At 34.9% G+C, this 25,001-nt stretch overlaps 1 protein-coding gene across 6 annotated transcripts in view; it reads right to left on the bottom strand.

Annotated features, from left to right (window-relative positions):
• atp8a1 (ATPase phospholipid transporting 8A1) overlaps window positions 1-25,001 on the bottom strand; it is a 347,507-nt gene that overhangs the window by 205,467 nt on the left and 117,039 nt on the right. For 2 of the 6 annotated variants that reach the window (XM_088627575.1, XM_088627593.1), the window contains exons 7-9: window positions 7,410-7,483; window positions 3,021-3,090; window positions 1,146-1,273 (exon numbers count right to left, since the gene is read on the bottom strand). In XM_088627575.1, the coding sequence (XP_088483701.1) occupies window positions 1,146-1,273; window positions 3,021-3,090; window positions 7,410-7,483 (272 nt within the window). Of the gene's footprint in view, window positions 1-1,145; window positions 1,274-3,020; window positions 3,091-6,345; window positions 6,469-7,409; window positions 7,498-25,001 lie in introns of those variants that run through there. The other 4 variants (XM_088627583.1, XM_088627597.1, XM_088627606.1 and 1 more) reach the window with 3 other exon arrangements.

Here is a 25,001-nt window from a genome sequence, read left to right as displayed (position 1 = left end):
ACATTACTAAACAACAGAGTGAGTCACTGGCTCACTTAAAGGTGTAACACGTCTATCTTCGCTCTCGTGGTTTGATTTCAACATATTGATAAGCTGTTCTCCAGTTACTGGCAATTGTAAAAAATAACCCTTCTTCCCTCCTTTGTTTAACTTAAAACAAAACCATCACTTATAATAATTTATCCAGATACACACAGTCACGCCAGAGCCAATTTTGCCAGAAACAACCTCTCAGCAAGTCTTTGGACTACGCAGTAATGTACATTACAATATAAGGTTTAAAGTTCTGAATTTCAATTTAAACTGTTGGCTGATTACTGGTTGCTGAAATTTGAATTAAGACGAAATATAGATTTTCTCAATTCGGATGTTAACCTGAAAGAGGCACATCGCGTTCACAACAAGCTATAATAGTGAACTAATTTGATATATTAGGCTATATAACAAACAAACTGAGTAATGTTCTGATGGGGCTTAGAACCGCCTGTGTAGAGCGCACTACATTACAGTACATAAGCGCTCCATTGTTCATGATCGCTATAAGGACAATAAACGTTTTTTTTTTAAAAAAACAAATGTCAAAATGTTTCCAAAACATCCACTTGATATTTTCAGCTGCTTAGCTTCATGATTCATGATGGTGGTATTAAATCAGTACACCTTTTCTTACTACATAGTCTGAGAAAAGGATAAAACATTATAACTTTTAATGAAGTACAGTATATAAACTTTATAATGTTAGAACAAGCATGTTAAAACTTTGATGCATAAAATATTTATTGTATACTATGAAATTTGTCTCACATATATTACTAAGCTTGACTGTTAACCTTTAAATTTGTATCTGTTCAATCAAGCTAAGCTAATCATAGCTTTATAAGCAAACATGCAGCAACAAAAACATTCTGCTAATTATGTTTGTATTTAACTGATCTGCACACAACAAATTGTATGGTACGTACAAAACAAAGTGCATTTACTTTTTTTAAGCAACTTTTCATCTCAAATATAAAATATCTGTTTTAAATATTCAAACTATACAGTTAAGTAGGTTACATGAAGCTAAATATCACCATACACATTTATTATTTTAATAATTTAAAAAACATTATTTTGGTTAGTAAAGTTAAATTAAATAAACTTACCTGTGACCTTCAAGTCCTATATTTCCAACAAAATCATACAGATGCCGATTTGGATTTTCACATTCCATGCGACCAGAGAGCCGTGTTAAACTGTCAATGTCTTTTATTTCTGTTGTGATCTGCAAGCCCTGCAACAACATGTTAATAGGGAAAGCTTATGAGAAACATTCATAGAAAAATGTGGCAGTTGGCACCATCGAAAGAAGTGTAAACAAAATGTTGAAAAAGGAAAGACAAATTAGGTATGCTTGCACAATTCCTATGTTTGCTTCCACAATGCTCTTTGCACTGCAAATATATAATTCTTACTAGAAACAAGACAGCTAAAACATAGTTGGTGTTAAATCAATAAGCTGTCCCATCAGCTAACACTATCATCATGAATGTTTTTACTAATGTTTTTACTTGCAATGAACCAGGACACTTATAGATGCAGCCATTCACAATGGGTGTCTTACCTTATTGCCACTGTGAGTTAGATACAGTATACTGCATTATGACTTGGCCTGCCAAATCATACTGCCCAATGGCCAAAAAAGATTGCAGTGCTCACTGAACCTTAACACCCTCAGTAATCTAAACACAACACCAACTGGAAACTGAAAATATCAATTTTATTAAAATGCTTTTGCATTCATTTAAATGCATTTTTACTTATTCATGGCACAATTTGTCTTAATGTTTTAAGTTACTTTATTAGACTTTATACTATCCAATCAAACATTTTAGTACAAATTAGAGCAAAAGAACTTCAGAGACTTAGCTTAGTGGCTGCCCAACTCACTGAAGCTTTTCACACTCTTGTTTGAAACTACTGTACATCACTTTTTGTATTGGACATTTACTGTATGAGATATAAACTGAGAACAGATTTTTATTAAAATTAATCAGATATCGACAATGCATTATGTTGAATGAACTGGGTTGAAAAAGCCAGCAAAATGTCCTAATGTGGGGCACAGCACTAAAGCAACAAGTGGGTGGGAAGGAGAATACGTGTGACATACAGTATAAACGTACGTCATTATTTTTATCAGAGCTTAAGTTATGCTTAATTAAATAGTATAATTTAACTTTACAGTATAAAAGTTTTACAGTATAGAGTATAAAAAATTACAGTATAAAATGTTTGAGTCTAACAAAGCCAAGATAGCTTCCTATTATGAATAAAGACGATTTCAGTTATGTATAAATGATTTAATGAAAAGAAAGAACAAACTGTCTTTTCATGTTTATTTCTATTTTCTTCTATCATTTAGATTGTATGATTAGCATTAAGACAAATGATGAACTATTGGAATACTAATGGTGTTAGGAATTGAATCCAGGCTACCAAGCGAAAACTACAAAGTATTTAATTTTCTATTACACAGAAAAGAAGCATTATATATATACAAATATATACAAAAAACTTAAATTGCTGACATTATAATTGCTTACAGAGCACAGAAAAATGACCATCTTAGACTTATGAAACAAGCAACACAAAATTATTGTAAATGAAACCACATTGCTAAGTAAGCAATTAGTGGTTGTTTTTATACTTAGTGACCCTTATTAACTGTTCCATTACAAAAAAAGCTACAGTATACATCCTCATGAGTCAAGGACATTTTAAGAGCAGAGTTTACCAGTCAAGCTGTCCAATTAAGCAACTGCAATAATGATATGTTTTTGTCTACCTGTCAGTGTTGTGGGAATGTAAATCAGACTAAAATGGCATTTCTATGAATGTCACCAGAAGAAGATGTCAGATTTTCCTACACAGATTAATATGCATATTTCCTCCCTGCATTATATAGATCCAAAAGTCTTATTAGTATATTAGACAAAATAAAGTAGAACATAAAATGATCAGGATGAAAAAATACTCACTTGTCGAATTTTAAGGTTTGTTTCTCCATCCAAGTTGGATGTTTCGATGTAGCACATTGCTTGAGGTTCACTGATTAATAAAAAAAAAGAAATGATCTATATCTATCCTGTGCAACTATAATGAAGTGGTTGTTAGGGACAAGTTCAATATTTCTTAATAATTTGAAAATAATTATGATTACTGCTTCATCAATCATGAAAATCTCTCAATAATGATTTATATTTATATTCCAAGTCTCTAAAGATATTAAGGAAATAAGAATAATATTGTGATAATGTTTGTCAAAAATGTAAAAAGTTTTTAGCTGTATATCATTTTTGCCTAACAGAATTATTAATTAATCTAGAATGATACTAAGATCTTTATTCATCATTCAATTATTTTGAAATCCTATTCCTATTAAGAAATAGGAGAGGACAAAAATGATTATCTTGAACATCTATAATGATCAGACAGCACTATCTACAGTACATTTAAAATGCAATTTTTAGTTTCTAATAATAAAAAAATATATACATAAACAATGAGTTTGTGCGTTATAGCAATAAAAGAAAACAGTCTGAGCAAGACATAGCATAAGGGGAAACGACTTGTTATCCCTTGAAAAATGTACTCAGGGATTGTAGTTCTTTAAACCTGAGTATGAGCAAGAGGCAGCCCAGTTAATTAAAAGAGGAAGGCAAGAGGCAGAAAATGAAAATACTGTGTGACTAAATAAAACAGCCTTTCAATAAAAGTAATGATTAGTGAAGTAGCATTAGCTTAAGTTTAGTGCAGTTAGGGCTTATACAAACAAGCAGTGTCACAACATGCAATTTAACACAACATTGAGGAACACTACAGTCAGCAACAGCAGTTCATGCATGCAACATCCAGTAAGACAGTGGGTCCTCTATACAACTGTACAAAAAACCCACATTTCACTATAGTTTATACACAAAAAACCTCAACCTCTTAAAGTGTTAAAATTTAAAAAACTAGAATTTCTATGTATTACAATGTATTTTGTGTAGTGCCTTATGGAAAATGTATTTCAAATTTCAAAACTCAAACTATTTTGATATTCTAATTAATAACAATCATTTGTAGCTTAAACATTTTTCTTGTTTTGATTTATAGGGTTTGTGTGTAAATAGACTTTATGTGCATTCAAGGCTTCAAATACATAAATCTACAATAAAAACGTTTGATTTCACAAAAATTTAAAGGTCACTGTCCATCAATTTAAAATGCCAAAATTATGACCAAAAAATGAGTGTAAGGGTTCAGGATGTGGGTGCAAGGATAATAACTTTTTTGACCCAGCTTCAGCTGCAGCTGGTGTTTGGGATTGCCATGGAATAAGCTACAGTGCCTTGCGAAAGTATTCGGCCCCCTTGAACTTTTCAACCTTTTGCCACATTTCAGGCTTCAAACATAAAGATATAAATTTTTTATTTTATGTGAAGAATCATTAACAAGTGGGACACAATTGTGAAGTGGAACGAAATCTATTGGATTTTTGAAACTTTTTTAACTAATAAAAAAATGAAAAGTGGGGCGTGCAAAATTATTCGGCCCCCTTGCGTTAATACTTTGTAGAGCCACCTTTTGCTGCGATTACAGCTGCAAGTCGCTTGGGGTATGTCTCTATCAGTTTTGCACATCGAGAGACTGAAATTCTTGCCCATTCTTCCTTGCAAAACAGCTCGAGCTCAGTGAGGTTGGATGGAGAGCGTTTGTGAACAGCAGTTTTCAGCTCTTTCCACAGATTCTCGATTGGATTCAGGTCTGGACTTTGACTTGGCCATTCAAACACCTGGATACGTTTATTTGTGAACCATTCCTTTGTAGATTTTGCTGTATGTTTGGGATCATTGTCTTGTTGGAAGATAAATCTCCGTCCCAGTTTCAGGTCTTTTGCAGACTCCAACAGGTTTTCATCCAGAATGGTCCTGTATTTGGCTGCATCCATCTTCCCCTCAATTTTAACCATCTTCCCTGTCCCTGCTGAAGAAAAGCAGGCCCAAACCATGATGCTGCCACCACCATGTTTGACAGTGGGGATGGTGTGTTGAGGGTGATGAGCTGTGTTGCTTTTACGCCAAACATATCGTTTTGCATTGTGGCCAAAAAGTTCGATTTTGGTTTCATCTGACCAGAGCACCTTCTTCCACATGTTTGGGGTGTCTCCCAGGTGGCTTGTGGCAAACTTTAGACGAGACTTTTAATGGATATCTTTGAGAAATGGCTTTCTTCTTGCCACTCTTCCATAAAGGCCAGATTTGTGCAGTGTAAGACTGATTGTTGTCCTATGGACAGACTCTCCCACCTCAGCTGTAGTTCTCTGCAGTTCATCCAGAGTGATCATGGGCCTCTTGGCTGCATCTCTGATCAGTCTTCTCCTTGTCTGAGCTGAAAGTTTAGAGGGACGGCCAGGTCTTGGTAGATTTGCAGTGGTCTGATACTCCTTCCATTTCAAGATGATCGCTTGCACAGTGCTCCTTGGGATGTTTGAAGCTTGGGAAATCTTTTTGTATCCAAATCCGGCTTTAAACTTCTCCACAACAGTATTACGGACCTGCCTGGTGTGTTCCTTGGTCTTCATGATGCTCTCTGCGCTTTCAACAGAACCTTGAGACTATCACAGAGCAGGTGCATTTATACAGAGACTTGATTACACACAGGTGGATTCTATTTATCACCATCAGTCATTTAGGACAACATTGGATCATTCAGAGATCCTCGCTGAACTTCTGGAGTGAGTTTGCTGCACTGAAAGTAAAGGGGCCGAATACTTTTGCACGCCCCACTTTTCATTTTTTTATTAGTTAAAAAAGTTTCAAAAATCCAATAGATTTCGTTCCACTTCACAATTGTGTCCCACTTGTTGGTGATTCTTCACATAAAATAAAAAATTTATATCTTTATGTTTGAAGCCTGAAATGTGGCAAAAGGTTGAAAAGTTCAAGGGGGCCGAATACTTTCGCAAGGCACTGTATATAGAAACAAGTATAAGCGAAATCAACAACAAACCTGTTACTTTGAGTCATTTCTATATTCACAGTATGCTATTGAGTAAACATGGAATGTTGAAAAGTGTTTTTTATTACTATAGCCTTTACTTTCACCTCTGTTTATAATCAGCTTGAAACATAAATACGCATAGCTACAGTAGGTAAATGATTAGCTAAAAAGGGAGACCTATAATTATTTTATTTATGTGTTTAATAGTCTTTCCATTACTGTTAAATAATCTATCGCACAGGCCTAAAATTGTTATGAATTGAATGTCATTTATGCAAGTAATTTCCTAATGGCATTTAAAACATTCTATGAAAGTACCTGAGGACCCACTGGTTTATTGTGTCCTAGGTGACCACTTATTTCTGACCTGGACGAAAGGATGACGAGATCAGCTGGGAGATGTTCCCCATTGGTCACTTTGACTATCTCCCCCACTGTCACCTAAGTTATATCCCAGCAAGTGAAGGATCAGAACACAACATGAAGGTGGGGTTTAAAAAAACAAGAGTTTGGAAAGGGGGAGAAGAAAGGGAGGGAGGGGAAGGAGCAAATGAACAACAAAGAGAAGAAATGAAAACTTGATTACATAGGAAAAGAACATACAATGTTAAAGGCTTCTTTGCAGAGTTGTTTTTTTTTTCAACACCCATTTCAATCAGGTCATGCAAGCTTAAAACAAAATATTGGACTAATCATACAGCACCTAGAGCAACTACAGCTTTACTAAAAACAAAAGAAGGTATAAAAGCAAAAGGTGCAGAGAAGCACCCAAATTCAGAAGAATAGTTCTAACAGGCAGAGTTATAAAAGCACCATTTACATATTTAGAAATTTACATATACTTTGTAGTTCAGAAACAAATCTTGGATGTAAATCCAGCTCAATAGCCAAGGTAACAATAATGTTATCTCACAGTTTTTGATACTTTCTAAATTAATTTTAAATGCTAACAAGCATGTATAATGCAAATAATGTATGACGTTTTGCAAAAAATATTGTATTTTCAGATCAGAAAGCTGGCTACTCTATGGCAAGACCTGATCCTAAAATGGATTTTGAAAAGAGAAGGAAAACAAAAACATTATCAGAATTAATGAAGTAATGTTCTCTGCCAAGGGAATGACATTCCATTAAGACAAAAAAAAGTGCATACATATTAAACAACACATATACCATATCTATTGAATCTAGTTTTTTTAAACTAGAAGAATATGACACATTTTGAATCTAGTATTTTGCTCAAATTATATTTAAAGTCCCTTCTACATAGATGCAGTTGTTTTTGCCTCTTTAGTCATCAGTTCCTTGGAGCATTAACATAAATAGTGCAGGTGTAGAGAAATGAAGCTCTACACTCTCACTGTAATAAGGTCCTTCTCTACCTTGATGACAGAAGTATTGTATCAGCAGGTATGAACTCTTTGCCATTTATGTTAACTATATCTCCAACTTCTACCTGAAAGAGACAAACTAGTTATTGGTTAACATTACATTCTAAAATAGGAAAAACTTTACAAAGTGTCCATTGCTGGGAAACAATTCTGCAATACTTTCAAGTTAATATTATAAACATACTTGAATGGCAGTAGAGTTATTATTTTATTTCTCCCTTCAATGTGTGCATGGTACTACACTGTGTACAATTACACAGCATCTGGAACTGCTGTATTTTATTTTTATTTTTTTCACACTGTCAGTGTTTTGCACAAACAAAATTAACTGAATTACATAAACAGATTATTTGCTTCAGTTAGACCCATAAATGAAAACTATAATGTCTGAAAACTGTTACTCAGATGTCATTGATTTGCAGTAGTTTAGAGCTCAGTAACAGAGCCATATATTACATCCAAAACCCACTTACATACGTCCAATAGCACTCTATCAAGCATACTCCCAAAATATGAAGGTAGATATCACATACACCATGATTACATCTATGACAGAGAGAGCCGAGAGCTATTTATGTATAGAACCACCACTATGGTATTGCCATATCACTCGCATTTTCTATACCATATAAAGTTACCTGGAAGGGTCTTAATTATAAACATGAGAACATCATCTAACGAGAAGAGACTAAACCCTTCCCACTGACAGTTGAAACAGTTAACTAGTGGTTGAGAGGTTAAAACAGAGCCCATTGCAAAACAGGATAATCCAGGAGTGAGTGACCTCCATCAGATCCTCCATGAGGTCTTAAATAACCTAAAAGGAAAAGGCCGATAACAATATCCAGGCTTTGGACTGTTGTAAGGTTGTCAACTGAACTTCTGGCAGCTCACCCTTCCAAATGAAACTGCTTAGAATAAAGTGATTTTTTCTAGGTATTGACATATGAGTCATGGGGTACACATGGGGATCATGACAAACAAAAAGAAACAAGGAAGAATATTCATTTTTTAAAATAAATCCTAACATTTAGTTTAACCTATAGACCCTATTTACCACTTAATCAAGCCTACTTTAGTTTTATTCAGGACATCAAGCATCTCTTTATAAAGATACAAAATATCAGAGAAACTTTTAACATTACAGACTCCTCGGTAGGCATATCCAGCTAAATGTATGTATTTGCTTTCCATGCTACACTTTTCATTACCAAAAACAACTATTTTAATAATTTCTCAAAATATTGCAAATGTGATTTCCAATGTCCTCTAAACACAACCATTAAGTTTGTTTTCACTACTGTGAAACTACTTTGTAATAAACAAATTAACAGTGTAATGCTGACAACAGCACTTTAGGCAGAAACTGCACAATTATTGAATAACATATTTTTACCAGCAAATTCAAAACACACCATGAACTATTTATCAAAAAACACAAGACAACCTGAGCTTTTCAAAATTGTGTTTCATAACTAAATACATCAACTTAAAGCAAATTAACCTTTTTTCATAGGAATATTTGTCTTGCATTTCAGAGAAGCACTAAATTATATTGATAATTTATCAGATATCCAGAAAAACTCAAAAGCAAAAATCCATAAAGAACTTAAGAAAAAAAGTATTTTGCTTTTATTTCACTGTGAAAATTTGTAAGTTCATAAAAACAATTCAATTGCTGCTAAAGCTCCTCTATACATTCAATAGAAATAGCTACAGAAAAAACTCATCTAATACAGATGCAGCCATTCAAAATGCACGGTACATCCACGTACCATGCGAAATTACCCACAGTTCACTGCGTTGTACCGCAGTATGTGATTTGGCTGGCCAAAATAACCGACAGGGGCACTTGTGGTGCATTGGTTGTTAGTGAAACAATTTAATCATTTAATCTCTTTACTGTGCATGTTTTAATCCGCTTAGTGTTGAATTAACAGTATATGGAATTTTACAACTAAAGGGAAATTTTAGTAGCTAATAAAAAGAAGAGGAGCATAATGTGTCTGAAGGCCATAAACGATATTAATTTAGGAACAAACATATTATGTAAACTGTATATGGCTGGTATTGATAGTTTAAATAAAAAATACACACCAGTATTCCACTTTCTTCCTAAACATTTTAAGCATCAAAGTCTTTCATTCAGTTACATACTGTGGTTATTTTGGAAATGTTTTTACCTGCTCCTTCTGATATTTAGTTTATATACTTCATAAAAAGCTATAATGTTTTAACATTTCCTGTCAATACTTAACTCGTTATCGCAGTAAAAAAATGCATACTTTTAATAATTTGATTAATAGGGAATATAATATGGAATTGTGTATCTAAAGAAATTAATAACGATAAAATTATATGCATATAGCTAAAACAAAAATTAGACACAAAAGGAGTATTATTAGACAATGTTCTGAGGCTCTGGTGGAATTTCTCTGTAAACTGAAGAGTTATAGAGGACACTTTTTACACTTGTAAAAAAGAACATTCCAATGTTAATGCGATACAGAATATATTATTAATAATGTAGCGCTTTCGGGCTCACGTGGGTATGCGTCCTACACTGCTGGGGAATTGTCTGTTGTTTGCTGGAATAGGATCCAAATCCTCTGTACTGGATAAAGAGTACTGGATACTGCATTTTGGAATAATAGTTTCTTTAAAGGGAACTAGAAAAATCAACAAAGGCTTTTTTTCTACAATAAATGCAGATCCTGTTCACTGGGGAAATTAAATCCACACTGAGCAATCTCCAATATGTTCAGAATTTGAAATCCAGAATCCTGATCAGGTTGCATTGCCCCTGTCTTCAAGTCCTTGCACTGGCTTCCAATCAGGTTTCGAGTCAACTTCAAAATCCTCATCCTCATTCAGTACCTATCTGGCTTATTATCTGTCTACTCCCCACCTTGCAACCTTTGTCCGTCTGACTCTGGTCTTCTAGCTGTCCTCAACAACATCTACAACTGTGGGTGACAGGACCTTGTCTAGCTGCACCCCAGAGCTCTGGATTTGTATCCCCAGTGATGTCAGACTCACCCACACTGAGTGCATTTAAATCTAAATTCAAAGCCTTTCTTTTCAGAAGCCTTTTTTGAAACATTGTGTTTTCTCTCTTCTCTTTTCAACATGGAATAAACATTACTTGTTCCTTTGCAGACTACGCATGCTGATGCAGCTACCCATACAGACTTATTTAGTGTCTGTCTCAGAGTCACCTACCCCGAGTGCATTTACAGTGCCTTGCGAAAGTATTCGGCCCCTTGAACTTTTCAACCTTTTGCCACATTTCAGGCTTCAAACATAAAGATATAATTTTTTTATTTTATGTGAAGAATCACCAACAAGTGGGACACAATTGTGAAGTGGAACGAAATCTATTGGATTTTTGAAACTTTTTTAACTAATAAAAAAATGAAAAGTGGGGCGTGCAAAATTATTCGGCCCCTTTACTTTCAGTGCAGCAAACTCACTCCAGAAGTTCAGCGAGGATCTCTGAATGATCCAATGTTGTCCTAAATGACTGATGGTGATAAATAGAATCCACCTGTGTGTAATCAAGTCTCTGTATAAATGCACCTGCTCTGTGATAGTCTCAAGGTTCTGTTGAAAGCGCAGAGAGCATCATGAAGACCAAGGAACACACCAGGCAGGTCCGTAATACTGTTGTGGAGAAGTTTAAAGCCGGATTTGGATACAAAAAGATTTCCCAAGCTTCAAACATCCCAAGGAGCACTGTGCAAGCGATCATCTTGAAATAGAAGGAGTATCAGACCACTGCAAATCTACCAAGACCTGGCCGTCCCTCTAAACTTTCAGCTCAGACAAGGAGAAGACTGATCAGAGATGCAGCCAAGAGGCCCATGATCACTCTGGATGAACTGCAGAGAACTACAGCTGAGGTGGGAGAGTCTGTCCATAGGACAACAATCAGTCTTACACTGCACAAATCTGGCCTTTATGGAAGAGTGGCAAGAAGAAAGCCATTTCTCAAAGATATCCATAAAAAGTCTCGTCTAAAGTTTGCCACAAGCCACCTGGGAGACACCCCAAACATGTGGAAGAAGGTGCTCTGGTCAGATGAAACCAAAATCGAACTTTTTGGCCACAATGCAAAACGATATGTTTGGCGTAAAAGCAACACAGCTCATCACCCTCAACACACCATCCCCACTGTCAAACATGGTGGTGGCAGCATCATGGTTTGGGCCTGCTTTTCTTCAGCAGGGACAGGGAAGATGGTTAAAATTGAGGGGAAGATGGATGCAGCCAAATACAGGACCATTCTGGATGAAAACCTGTTGGAGTCTGCAAAAGACCTGAAACTGGGACGGAGATTTATCTTCCAACAAGACAATGATCCCAAACATACAGCAAAATCTACAAAGGAATGGTTCACAAATAAACGTATCCAGGTGTTTGAATGGCCAAGTCAAAGTCCAGACCTGAATTCAATCGAGAATCTGTGGAAAGAGCTGAAAACTGCTGTTCACAAACGCTCTCCATCCAACCTCACTGAGCTCGAGCTGTTTTGCAAGGAAGAATGGGCAAGAATTTCAGTCTCTCGATGTGCAAAACTGATAGAGACATACCCCAAGCGACTTGCAGCTGTAATCGCAGCAAAAGGTGGCTCTACAAAGTATTAACGCAAGGGGGCCGAATAATTTTGCACGCCCCACTTTTCATTTTTTTATTAGTTAAAAAAGTTTCAAAAATCCAATAGATTTCGTTCCACTTCACAATTGTGTCCCACTTGTTGGTGATTCTTCACATAAAATAAAAAATTTATATCTTTATGTTTGAAGCCTGAAATGTGGCAAAAGGTTGAAAAGTTCAAGGGGGCCGAATACTTTCGCAAGGCACTGTAAATCTAACCTCAAAACCTTTCTTTTCAGAAGACTTAGTGTCTGTATCTGCTTCATTTTCTAACTTCAGCAGCACTTCTAACTGCTTGTCTTTCTTATATGTATTAACTTTGTAATCTGTGGTCCTTATAACTGTTTTTACACCTACTGTATTGCTTTGAGATGCTACTTTTAAAGGTGATATATAAAAAAGTTTTTTTTTTATTATTGTTATAGAGAAACGTGAACAGATTTTCCCTGGTTCAGAAAAAAAGATCTAAAGTATACTAGTGTGTCACTCTTCTCACACTCTTTGCTAAATGGCTTTTCATACTAATCTGATCAATCTAACTGTGCTTTCTCTATCCTGCTAGATTTATAATTATTCTGAAAATCTTCTTGAAATGAGTCATTTCTAAATACCTGTTTTCACTGTTTTCATCTTACAGCAACTCTGCTATACAATATACACTTAGCTCAAGCTGACCGTTCATCCTGCTACCAACATTGAATAAAAAAACTTAAGATTTCTATATTTATGTCTTTATTTAGTGGTTTCATTAGTGACAAAGGCTAAACTTTCTTGGAAAAATGTATTTTATGTGTTGCAAAAAACTGACTTGCTTTAACAAAATATATTTACAAATCCTTTAGCCTGGCAATCTCTACCTGAATGCCCAACTATCTGAGAAGCCCTCCATGAAACCATGTTTGCTATTAATTCATATAAGGCTCTTTGACAGAATTGCTGTTTTTTATGTGTGCTGATGTTCTGACTCTATCCCATCAAACCATCATATTCTCCCTGCCAGAAATGTACTTAATTATTCAAGCCCCTCACTCTCTGCCAAATCTATTTCATGTTTGCATGTTCTTTTGTAACATACACCTTTCTGCGATTTTTTGTGTACATCTAAGCTTTTGCAAGTGTTCCTGCATCCCTTTTCAGCACTAGTCTAGTCATGACTTTTTACTGTTTGCTTATTTCAAAGTAACACCTGCTACATTTCTAAAACGTTTTGCTCATGTGTATTTTAGATTTATTTACACCTCTAGCACTTTAACGTCCTAAATTTTCATTAATTTGTAGACTGAATTTTAGTTTTAGCCTTAAAAGGCCTTAGTTTTCTCTATCTTTTGTTTCTTGTCCTACAACTGTTTTTATTGCACTTGACATTACTTCTTTCATTCAGCTTTTCCTGAACGTCTACAGATGCAGCCATTCAAAGTGAGCGGTACAGACACGTACCGGAGGTAATTGGCTGCGGCGTCGCGCATCATGACGCAAGATGACGCGGGGTACCGCGGTCGTGATTGGTTGACCGACAGGGGCACTCGTGGTCCGTTGGTCTGTCGTAGAAAGATTTACAGTACAGTAAACGTCTTTACTGTGCCCGTTGTAGATATTGAATTTTACCACCGAAGGGAAATCTTAGTAGCTGAGCATAAAAAGAATAGGAGCATACTGTAACGCGTGTGAAGGCCATAAACGATATTAATTTTGGAACATAAACATACAGTACTGTATATGGCTGGTCTTGGTACTTTAAAGTAAAAAATACACACCAGTATTCCATTTCTCCCTGAACATTTTAAGCATCAAAGTCTTTAACTAAAGAGATACCGGAGTCAACAAGCATACTTTTAGAATTTGATTAATAGGGAATATAATATGGAATCGCGTATCTAAAGAATTTAATAACGATATGATTATATTCGTGTACTGCGACAGGGCTGTGTAGGGCTGTTTCGCCTCCCTCCTCTTGCGACTTCCCCTGTAGCCTACTGGTCTACGTGCCCGACTACCAACTCACGGGTTGTGTGTTCAAATCCAGCTGGTGCTGGACTTTTCTTTTAACAAACATTTCTTCGAAAAAATAGAATAGCGATATTATGGACAATCAATTGACTTTTATATTTCAAAATATCACAACATGATCGATTTTAAGTCATTTTTAATAACAATCAACAAACAAACATTTCTTTGAAAAAATGAGACGTTTCCCTTGGTCAGAGATATAAATATATAATATATAAATAAATTAAATTTAATTAACGTGAAATAGCGTGTGAAAAAGTGGTAGTTTTAAGCTTTTCTGCTAATATGATATGGAATCGCGTATCTAAAGAATTTAATAACGATATGATTATATTCGTGTACTGCGACAGGGCTGTGTAGGGCTGTTTCCCCTCTCTCTTCATGCGACTGTACCAGGAAGAGGATTTTTTTCTATTCAAAATGTGTATTTTAAAAGTTTAAGAAGTAAAAACCTTACAGCGTACACAGATTTATAAACTGATCAGGATCATTATCTTTGTCTTATGCATAATAATGTTCACCGCTCTGTCCAGCAAATTAATAATAAACTTTATTTTATATAGCGTTTTAAACGAATAAGTAATTAGATTGCTCAGAAACCTAATCACTTGCTTTTTCTTTTTATTTAGGCTCAGATTTCAACTATAGATCGTATTATTAATAACCATAATAACAACCAACCAACAAAAACAACCATATAAACATAATACCAACCAAAAACATAGATAACGACCACAATACAAAATCAAATATATCAAACCATTATACTCTCGCAAATTCCTCCACTTATCATAATCCCGCCCCTTATGCAAAACCAAACCCTCCTCCCATCCCAGTTTATCCTCTTTATCATAAACAAAATCCACCTCAATTTTCAACATAAAGCATTACTGCTTACTGGGTTTTTGAGGGGGGGGAGGTGTCTTTCGCTGGAAATCTCGCCTGCTTCTACTTTACGAGTACAACCCCGTCTCTGCCGGAGTGCTGGCTGTGACGAATTAAACCGGTTTCACAGGTATTTTCAAAGTAGGAAGTACAGTGTTAACTGGTAGCTGGGCTCCTCAATGGAATCGCTTTAACATGCTAATGCGTTGGTGTAACAGTCCGGGTGTGGCAAGCTTCCAATGTCAACTCGACTCGATTGGAAGACAATGAACGTATTTTAGCCCTAAATGAATTAATAGCAAACATGGTTTACATAAAATACATTTTTCCAAGAAAGTTTATAATAATACGATCTATAGTTGAAATCTGAGCCTAAATATAAAGGAAAAGCATTTTCAGAGAGCAATCACGCTGTGTTTTTGTAGAAAAAGTGATTAGGTTTATGAGCAATCTAATTACCTATTCGCTTAAAACGCTATATAAAATAAAGTTTATTTAGAGATGAATGATCAGTGTCGCAGTTTAAATAATTTTCGTAGGAGGGCTTGGACAGATTCCAAGTGCATTTTTGCAATTTACGTTGCATTGTCCAATGTGCTGTTGTAATACAGTTTAGAATACAGTTAGTCTAAGCTTTATCAGCTTTATTTATGGGTTGCAATTTAGAAAAAGTCAAAAACCGCACTCAAAATGCAATTTAGAGCTTTCTGGCAAGAGGAGACACCCAAATTATAATGTAACATGCCACTGTTTGTGCATGAACAAAGTTATACTGCAATCTTCCTTAGATACGCGATTAAAAAATATATATTTTTTTAATCCCCGGCGGAACACACTCCATAAGAATCAGCGCTTTTATACAGTATACGCCTTTAAACACATATATTTAAACACGTGTTTACGATTTAAATCAAAACGCGATTCAAATCAATATAAATGTTTATTTTGTAACGCATAGGTGACTATTCATTGTTATTAAAAAGACTTAAATTCGATCATGTTGTGATATTTAGAAATATAAATTTGTTTGGTAAGAGTGAGGTTTTATTTAATCTCTGACCAAGGGAAACGTTTCATTTTTTCAAAGACATGTTTGTTAAAAAATAAAGTCATAGTTCCATGGGATTCAATCACAGACCATGTGACATGGGAGTCAGGAAACTAACACACAGCGCCACCAGATTTGATAACGCTATAAAAACGCTATAAAATAATGTGACTAGGCACTGAACAAGTTTACAGCACAGTACAATAATAAATGCTGACCATGACTTTAGAAGCATAAATTACCTTACACTCAATTTAAACACAAGCTGTCTTTAGCCCTCTAAGCTGGTTCATACAGAAATGTAGAAATCCAGGCTCAGAACACACAGCTTCATTAGCGAATACATATGCAGGACAACTAGAGAAGACGTTTTACAGAGGATGGATTTTTAGAAACATCCCATCAGTGACATCACTGAAGTCAACTCCTAGGTACTGTAACTGTCGTGTGGATAGTTTCACAAGAATCAGACAAAGTTTTAAGAATCGCTTGTTATAGATAAAACTGCAAAAAAAAACAACAACCCATAATGTACTTCTTTGCGGCTCTGTTTGCCCAAATCATATATTCACAACGTGAAATTTAGAAAATAATAATACGTAACCAAAATCCACAATATGGAAACAGAATCTGTGTAATTGTTGATAGATGATGTACTCGTAACATTTTTACAAGACGAACTACAACATTTAAAAAATGACTTGTATGTACTTGATATCTCTAATCAATCCACGGCGACATTGTTAAAAGCAGAGTCCCAGCACAAAACGAAACTAAAACGCCCTGGGCATACCGTTTCGCGCTTCTTATTAGTTGCTCAAAAGTAATTTGACCGTATGAAATGCATAATATAAACCTAGAAACATATACGTGAGCAGTATTTACGTACTGTAGTATCGGTGTTAAGACATACCTCTCAAATACTGTAAATCAAGTTAAAAATATCTCAAGACCGATTCTGGTCATAATGAAACCATGTTTCGTGTATGTTTTCTTTAAAGTACCAAGACCAGCCATATACTGTATGTTTATGTTCCAAAATTAATATCGTTTATGGCCTTCACACGTGTTGCAGTATGCTCCTATTCTTTTTATGCTCAGCTACTAAGATTTCCCTTCAGTGGTAAAATTAGATATGAATATTCAATACTTAAACGGGCACAGTTAAGACATTAAATATACATATACATACTGTATACAGTACAGTTTTCATACGGTAATATGTTTATTATGTTTATAATATGCTCTTTTATGAGCATGTGAAAGGCATGGTGAATCGATTCTCAAAAATTACTGTACTTTGCATGATTGGAAACAAATGCGTGATTGCGAAATGCTGTGGTATTACTTTTACAAAGACGGTCAATGAAAAAAAGAATGTTGACCAGGGCAATACTTTGAGTTTACACTTACAGCTTGTCCAAGGTCATTCATTATTAATACTATTAGTAATATCTTCATTAAAGACTTTGATGGCCACAGCTCAAACATGAGAGGTTGAGCTTTATTAGCTCCACCTTGCGGAAATTCCGGATACTATTATTTTGCTTGTCGTATTATAGGAGAATTTACGGTAACTAGCGGTATTTACCGGTAACTTGCGGTATTTACCGGTAACTTGCGGTAGACTGCGTACAGCGTACCGGAAAATAATGCGGTATCGCCCGCGCATTTTGAATGGCTGCATCTGTATGACAAATCAATTCAAAGTTTATTTATCAAATGCACAACAATACAGCATGCATCAGTAGTTGCTGGCAATGAAATGTCTTTTCTACGAGCTCACCGGGGCGGGGGTCGGGGTAAAAATCACAAAATTAAAGTTACAAAAGAAGGTTACATAATAATACATAATAGTACAATAAAAAATTGAATAAAATAAACTCAGACAATACTCAATATGACTAGAGCTGCTATGTGTCCATAGTGTATGCAATATATTATGTCCAAGTAGTGCAGTATAATGAATACAGTGAAGACTGTATGTCCATGTAGCCATTACGGGTGATTTGCTTAAGGAGCTGCAGGTTGGCTATTTAGCAGTCTTATTGCCAAGCAGAGGTAGTGCTGTCTCTGGTGCGATCTTTTGCAGCTGAAATGTCACTGTTTAAACAAATAAGAAATTTGATTGCTCATAAATCTAATCACTTATTCTACATAAACACAACGTAATTCCTGTTCGTTTAAAGTTATATCAATAACAATAAAAAATAATAAGTGGTGGACGGTTAGTGGACACTGCCCTGTTTTGTCAGCAACCTGCTAATCTGCTTAACACCAGTAGAAAACATTATTTTATTTCTGTACAGAATGCATTTACAAAATTAAAGTGTTTCAAATGTTTCATTAAGAATCAAAAAGTAAATTCATATAATTATATCATTATTAATTTCTTTAGATACGCGGTCCATATTATATTCCCTATTAATCAAATTCTAAAAAGTATCAATTTTTTTACTGCGATAAAGACCATAAGTATTATAACTTTTTACAAAGTATATAAACGTACTATAGTCAGAAGGAGCACGTAAAAAGGTTTCCAAAATATCCACAGTATGTAACCGAATTAAAGACTTTGATGCTTAAAATGTTTAGGAAGAAAGTGGAATACTGGTGTGTATTTTTTCTTTAAACTACCAATACAAGCCATATACAGTTTACATAATATGTTTATGTTCCTAAATTAATATCGTTTATAAGCAATCTCCGGGAAACCATTATTGGCATGGTGAATCGGAGATTCTCAAAACTTACTTTGAATGATTGGAAATGTAAAACCGGGCATTTTCTGACAACAGCTCAAATGCTGTACATGAGACATTAAGCTTTATTAGCTCCACCTGGCAGTTTTACAAGGTGATTCCGGATACTATTATCATAACTGCGGATATGATGCGGTATGACGCCTACCGCGTTTTAACGTAGCGTACGCCGTGCATTTTGAATTTGGATCTGTAGGTTAAAATAACTGTCTTTCAGTGAATTCAGACCATTCAAGGTACTTAAAATCTTCTCTCTATAGCATGAATGTGTTTTTTTTTTATTTTACTTAACCTTTTTCTTATGAAAACTGTATATGCACATACTGTAAATAACAGAAAAGTGCAAAACAAGTAAAATAAAAAAGAGTAAAAACACTTTAAACTCTATGATTTGCAGAATTGAAATACAACAGTAAAAATAATATTTTAAAAATAAGATTTTATTTTAATAATTTTTATTATTTATTTTCCTTTTATTTGAAATATGGAGAACCAACTGAGGTCCTGTTTTCATAAAAAAATTATGCAGAATTTGTTCAATCACAAATTGTTCAATCACTTTCAAATGTGTATCCTAGGTAGTAGACAATTTAGAGAAGACCACAACTTGACTTATTGTTATTGTTTTTATCCTTTAAAGCGCTTTGAGGAGCCACCTTTAAAGGCGCTATATACAATAAAGTTCATTATTATTACTATTGTTAATTTGCTGGACAGAGAGGTGAACATTATTACGCAGAAGACAAAGATAGCGATTTACGTTGCATTGTGCATTGTGCTGCTGTAATACAGTTTTAAATAATGAAAAGTCTAAACTGTATCAGCTTTATTTATGGGTTGTAATTTAAAAAAAGTAAAAAACCGCACTCAAAATGCAATTTAGAGCTTTCTGGCAAGAGGAGACACCCAAATTAATAATGTAACATGCCACTGTTTGTGCATGAATAAGGTTATACTGCTATTTCCTTAGACACGCGATTCCATGGGTTTTTTTTTTTAATCCCCGGCGGAACCGGGCATCCATAAGAATCAAGTAATAGGTTTATTCCATGCTGAAAAAAAGAAAAAAAAAACTTTCCATAAGAATCAGCGCTTGTATATAGCGCCTTTAAAGATGGCTTCTCAAAACGCTTTACAGGATAAAAACAACAATAACAACAACAACAACAACAACAACAACAATAATATTGTATTTCATTACAGATCGTTGTACAGATCGTCCTTAAATCAATTGTTGATTTAGTTTGATAGTATCCCTAACACTAACCCTATCTTATTTTTTCAAAGAAATGTGTTAAAAAAAAAAAGTAATGACTCCGGCTGGATTCGAACACCCAAGGTATGATGTGTAAGTTGGGAACCTTACCCACAGCACCACTGGCAAGGTCACATGAGGAGCGTTGAAAAAGCCCTACAGAAACATTATCAAAAGACATTGTACAGCGTGTACTATTCTTGTGTTGCGGTACATGAATATAATTATATACTAAAAGTATGCTTGTTGACTCCGGTATCACGTTAGTTAAAGACTTCGATGCTTAAAATGTTTAGGGAGAAATGGAATACTGGTGTGTATGTTTTCTTTAAAGTACCGAGACCAGCCATATACTGTATGTTTATGTTCCAAAATTAATATCGTTTATGGCCTTCACACGCGTTACAGTATGCTCCTATTCTTTTTATGCTCAGCTACTAAGATTTCCTTTCAGTGGTAAAATTTCCATATAAATATTCAATACTTAAACGGGCACAGTAAAGATATTAAATATACATCTACATACTGTATACAGTACAGTACAAAATTCAAATGTCTGTTTGTGGCACACATGATTAATTAAAGGAAACAAATGGGTCTTAGTGCTTATTTGCCAATAACCCACATGCATACTGTAAATACTGGCACCTCCTATACAGATCCAGCCATTCAGAATGCGCAGGGGATACTGCAGTTGTTTGCAGTTCATGGCCTGCAGGGTACCGCAGCTTTTTAGTAATAATCAGTTGTGGGACTGCACGACTTTATAAAACTGCCAAGTGGAGCAGTGAAAGCTTAACCTGGGGTGTGGAGCATTTGACCTGTCGCCAGGAAACACCTGGTTTCCAATCCCAGTCAATACTGAGGGACAATCTTTTTCCAATTATAAAATTTAAGTTGTATACTGTTAAAACCTTTATTATTTTTAATTTGAGTATTACAGCATGTTAAAAGTTAAACTAATTAAAAAGTAGGTATATTTTATAAAAGTAAGATTGCTCAGGTGGATATATAAAAAGAGTTTATTATTATACTGTTGCTTGTGAACGTGATGTGCTTCTTTTACATCTAAGTGCGAGTGGTCGGAGTCTAAAGTCTAAAGGTAAATTTTGGTAGCAGAAAATGAAAACAGAAGTATAATGTAATACATACCAAATGTACACACAGTAGATGGTAGTGGTAGTTAAATATAAAAATTCCACAACAGTATTACGTCTTTATAAATATTTTCTCCAAAGTCTTTAACTTGGTGACTTACAGTGGCTTATGGAAATGCTTTAACATGCTTGTTCTAACATTACAAAGTTTATATATGGTACTTCATATACTATTTAATACTTTTCTGAGAATACGTAATAAGAACACCACTTGCTATAATTGCAAAAAAAGTTGTAATGATTTAATACCACTTGATAATAATATTAATATGGAATCGTGCTACTAAGCAGCTTAAAAAAATAACAACTGGATGTTTTGAAAACATTTTGACATTTGTTTTTTTTTTTACTTTTATTGTCCTTATAGTTGTAATTGACAATGAAACGCTCATGGACCATAATGTAGCAAGCTGCACCCAGGCGGTTCAAAGCCTGATCAGAACATTACTTTTAGTTTGTTTGTTACATATATAAAATTATAATATAAATAAAAAATATATATATAAATATATAAAAAAAGTTAACAATTATAGCTTGTTGAGAACATGATGTGCCTCTTGCAGGTTTACATCCGAATGAAGAAATCTATATTTTGTCTTAATTCAAATTTCAGCAACAAGTAATCCGCCAAAAATGTACATTTAAATTTAAAACATTAAAACTGTAATTGTACTGTACAGTACTGCGCAGTCCAAAGACTAACTGGGAGAACGTTTCTGACAAAATTGGCTCCGGTGTGAGTTTGTGTATTGGGATGAATTATTAAAAGTGATGGTTTCATGATTAAGGATTTCTTCACAGAATTCTTTAAGTTAAACAAAGGAGGGAAGAAGGGTTATTTTTACAAATGCCAGTAACCAGAGAACAGCTTATCAATATGTTGAAACCATACCATGATATTGAAGAAGTGTTACACCTTAAAGTGAGCCAACAACAGATGTTTACTATGTTGTGATGATGTTGTGTGGCCTGGCAGGACTTTTTCTGTAAACTTTCTGTAAACTTCAGTTAAACTGAAGAGTTATCAGCAGTTGATTTTATCAGCAGTTGATTCTCTTAAAAAAAAGGGGTGGAGCAGTGGCTCTGTGGCTAAGGATCTACGCCTGTGGAAGGTTGCGGGTTCAAATCCCACGGCCAGCAGAGGAATCCTACTCCGTTGGGCCCGTGACCAAGGCCCTTAACCCCATCTGCCCCAGGGGCGCTGTACAATGGCTGACCCTGCGCTCTAACCCCAAGTTTCTCTCCCTGTTTGTGTGTCTGTGTCTCATGGAGAGCAAGCTGGGGTATGCGAAAAGATGAATTCCTAATGCAAGAAATTGTATATGGCTAATAAAGTGATATTATCAGATCTTATCTTATTCTTATGGTTATACATTGTTATTCTTTTAATATATGTAAAAACATTCTAATTTAAATGCAATATGGAATATATTATTAATAATATGAATAATGAATGAAAATGCACAAGCTGTAAACCGAAGAGTTATAGAGAAGACACAATGAGTCTTTTCAGCTGGGAATTAACCTTTAGAACGATCCTTTTGGTTGTATTTTGTACATAGCCAGATGTGTAAAAATAGTTTGTTAAAGTTTGTTGAGAACGTGATGTGCCTCTATCAGGTCTAAATCTGCTTTAAGAAAATCTATATTTTGTCTTAATACACATTTCAGCAATGAGAAATTTAACTTTAAATTTTGATTAAAAAAAGATTTCACACATACTGTACCACAGTGGCTATGAAACCATACGGGATTATACTGTATATACAGGTAGTCCACGACTTACAACGTATGCAACTTCCGACCACTCGCACTTAGGATGGCTGTCCCTTAATCGTATTACTGTACAGTACTGTATATTAATTTAGTGTCCCAGCATTTGGTCGTACAGTATAACATTGATTACATCATCAGCCTGCATGACAAAGTGCTGCCGCATGTTATTGTTTGGATGGTTAGCAAGCAAATGGCTAGCTAGCAAAAAAGTGTTCTGGTGGTGCCGTTAGGAAAAAATGAAAGAGAAAGACAAGAGATTTATAAATTAAAGGGAACATAATAGTGTAGCATTAAAATGGAAAATCGGTATTGACAATCGATACCAACAATATCCAACGACAAGGAAACAAGGAAAAAAATCATAAAGCAGTGAAAGGATCACCGCCTATGAAAGCTACAAGGTCCTATTCATGAAATGGATAAATTATTAGTGACTTGGATGGAAGATCAGATCCAAAAGTGTATGCCTTTAAGCCTTCTAGCCATACAGGCTAAAGTAAAATTAGTGAAAAAATATAACAAAGCAGTACTGAACAACATTCATATATTCGACATTAATTATTTACATGATCGAGATTTCCAACTTTGGAGGAAATCAATTTACGACAGGGTCGTCGGAACCTAACCCCATCATAAATTGAGCAGTACCAGTACAGTGTATTTATACAGTATACAAACTCACTACCATTCATTGCCGTGTGCACTATTGTTTCAGTTCAGCAGGAGGTGAGACCCGGCGGGGGGGGTATTTTTATTATACTTTGAATGAGTCCCTGAAGCATATTGTCCAAGTTTCAGAATTATAAAAAATAAATGTTTGCACGAGAGAAAAAGGTACATTGTGCAGTTCATGCAAAGTAGGTGAATTTAACAAACAGCTAATGTTGCTTAAAGAATTTAAAATCTATCTGACTGACACTGTAGCTCTCACGTAATTGAGCAGAAAGTCACCTTGCTCTTACAAATGCTCTGTTAAAATTTGCTTTAACACCCTGCACCCTTTTGAATGGATTTTTATCACTGCTCCAAAGTCAGGTACAGAGTAAAATCCTCTAAACTGAAAGCCACGATGGACACCACAATTACCCGTAATACAAACTGTAGTACCGTAATACCTGTAATACAAAGGACCACTACAAACTAAAACAACCCCACAATTACCCATTATACAGATGCAGCCATTCAAAATGAGTGGGGTATTTCGCGGTATACCCCGGTGAGCGTGTCGCATCAAAACGCAGTATCACGCAGTATCACGCGGTGTATCGCGTCATTTGACATCATACCGGAAAGTATCCGGAATCACCTTGTATAACTGCCAGGAGGAGCCAATAAAGCTTAACCTCTCATGTACAGCATTTGAGTTTTTAAATTTAAACTGTGTATTACAGCATGTTAATGATCAGTCATAAAAAAGTTGGTATATTTTATGAAAGCAAGATTGCTCAGTTGGGCAAAAGTACACAACCTATCTTTATCATAAATATTTTAATTATGCAGAAATATTTTATGCATCAAAGCCTTTACCGAAGATATTACTCATATTATTAATAATGAATGACCTTGGACAAGCTGTAAACTCAAAGTATTACGCTGGTCCACATTATTTGTAACCGTCATTTTAAATGAAAAGACTTTATTTTTTCATTGACAAAAAGTAACAACACAGCATTCCGTTGATCTAACTAACAAGGACGGGACATTAGCTAGCCAATATGATAAAGGAATAAATTACTTTTTTTGTTTATTTCTTTAGCACATTTATTTGAACATTTCCATCGATTGTACAAGCACTGAAAAACTGTCCAATCCCTAGTTCGTCTGGCATTTTCTTTTAGTATAACAGACACAAAAACTCCCTTGCTTTTAACAGAGCGTTTCATAAGTTCTAAAAACAAAAATTATTTAAACTGCGATGCTTATCATTCAACCAGAGCTCAAAATATCACAAGGATCCTCAAGAGCACAACAAAGACTGTTTTAAAAGATACTTGTACCAGATACATGAGAATCCAAACTTTTTTATCTACGTCTTTA

This window comes from Lepisosteus platostomus, chromosome 1 (genome assembly GCF_059453375.1).
Source record: "Lepisosteus platostomus isolate fLepPlt1 chromosome 1, fLepPlt1.hap1, whole genome shotgun sequence".
NCBI classification, from domain to species: domain Eukaryota; kingdom Metazoa; phylum Chordata; class Actinopteri; order Semionotiformes; family Lepisosteidae; genus Lepisosteus; species Lepisosteus platostomus.
This window is presented reverse-complemented; position numbering and strand designations above follow the sequence as displayed.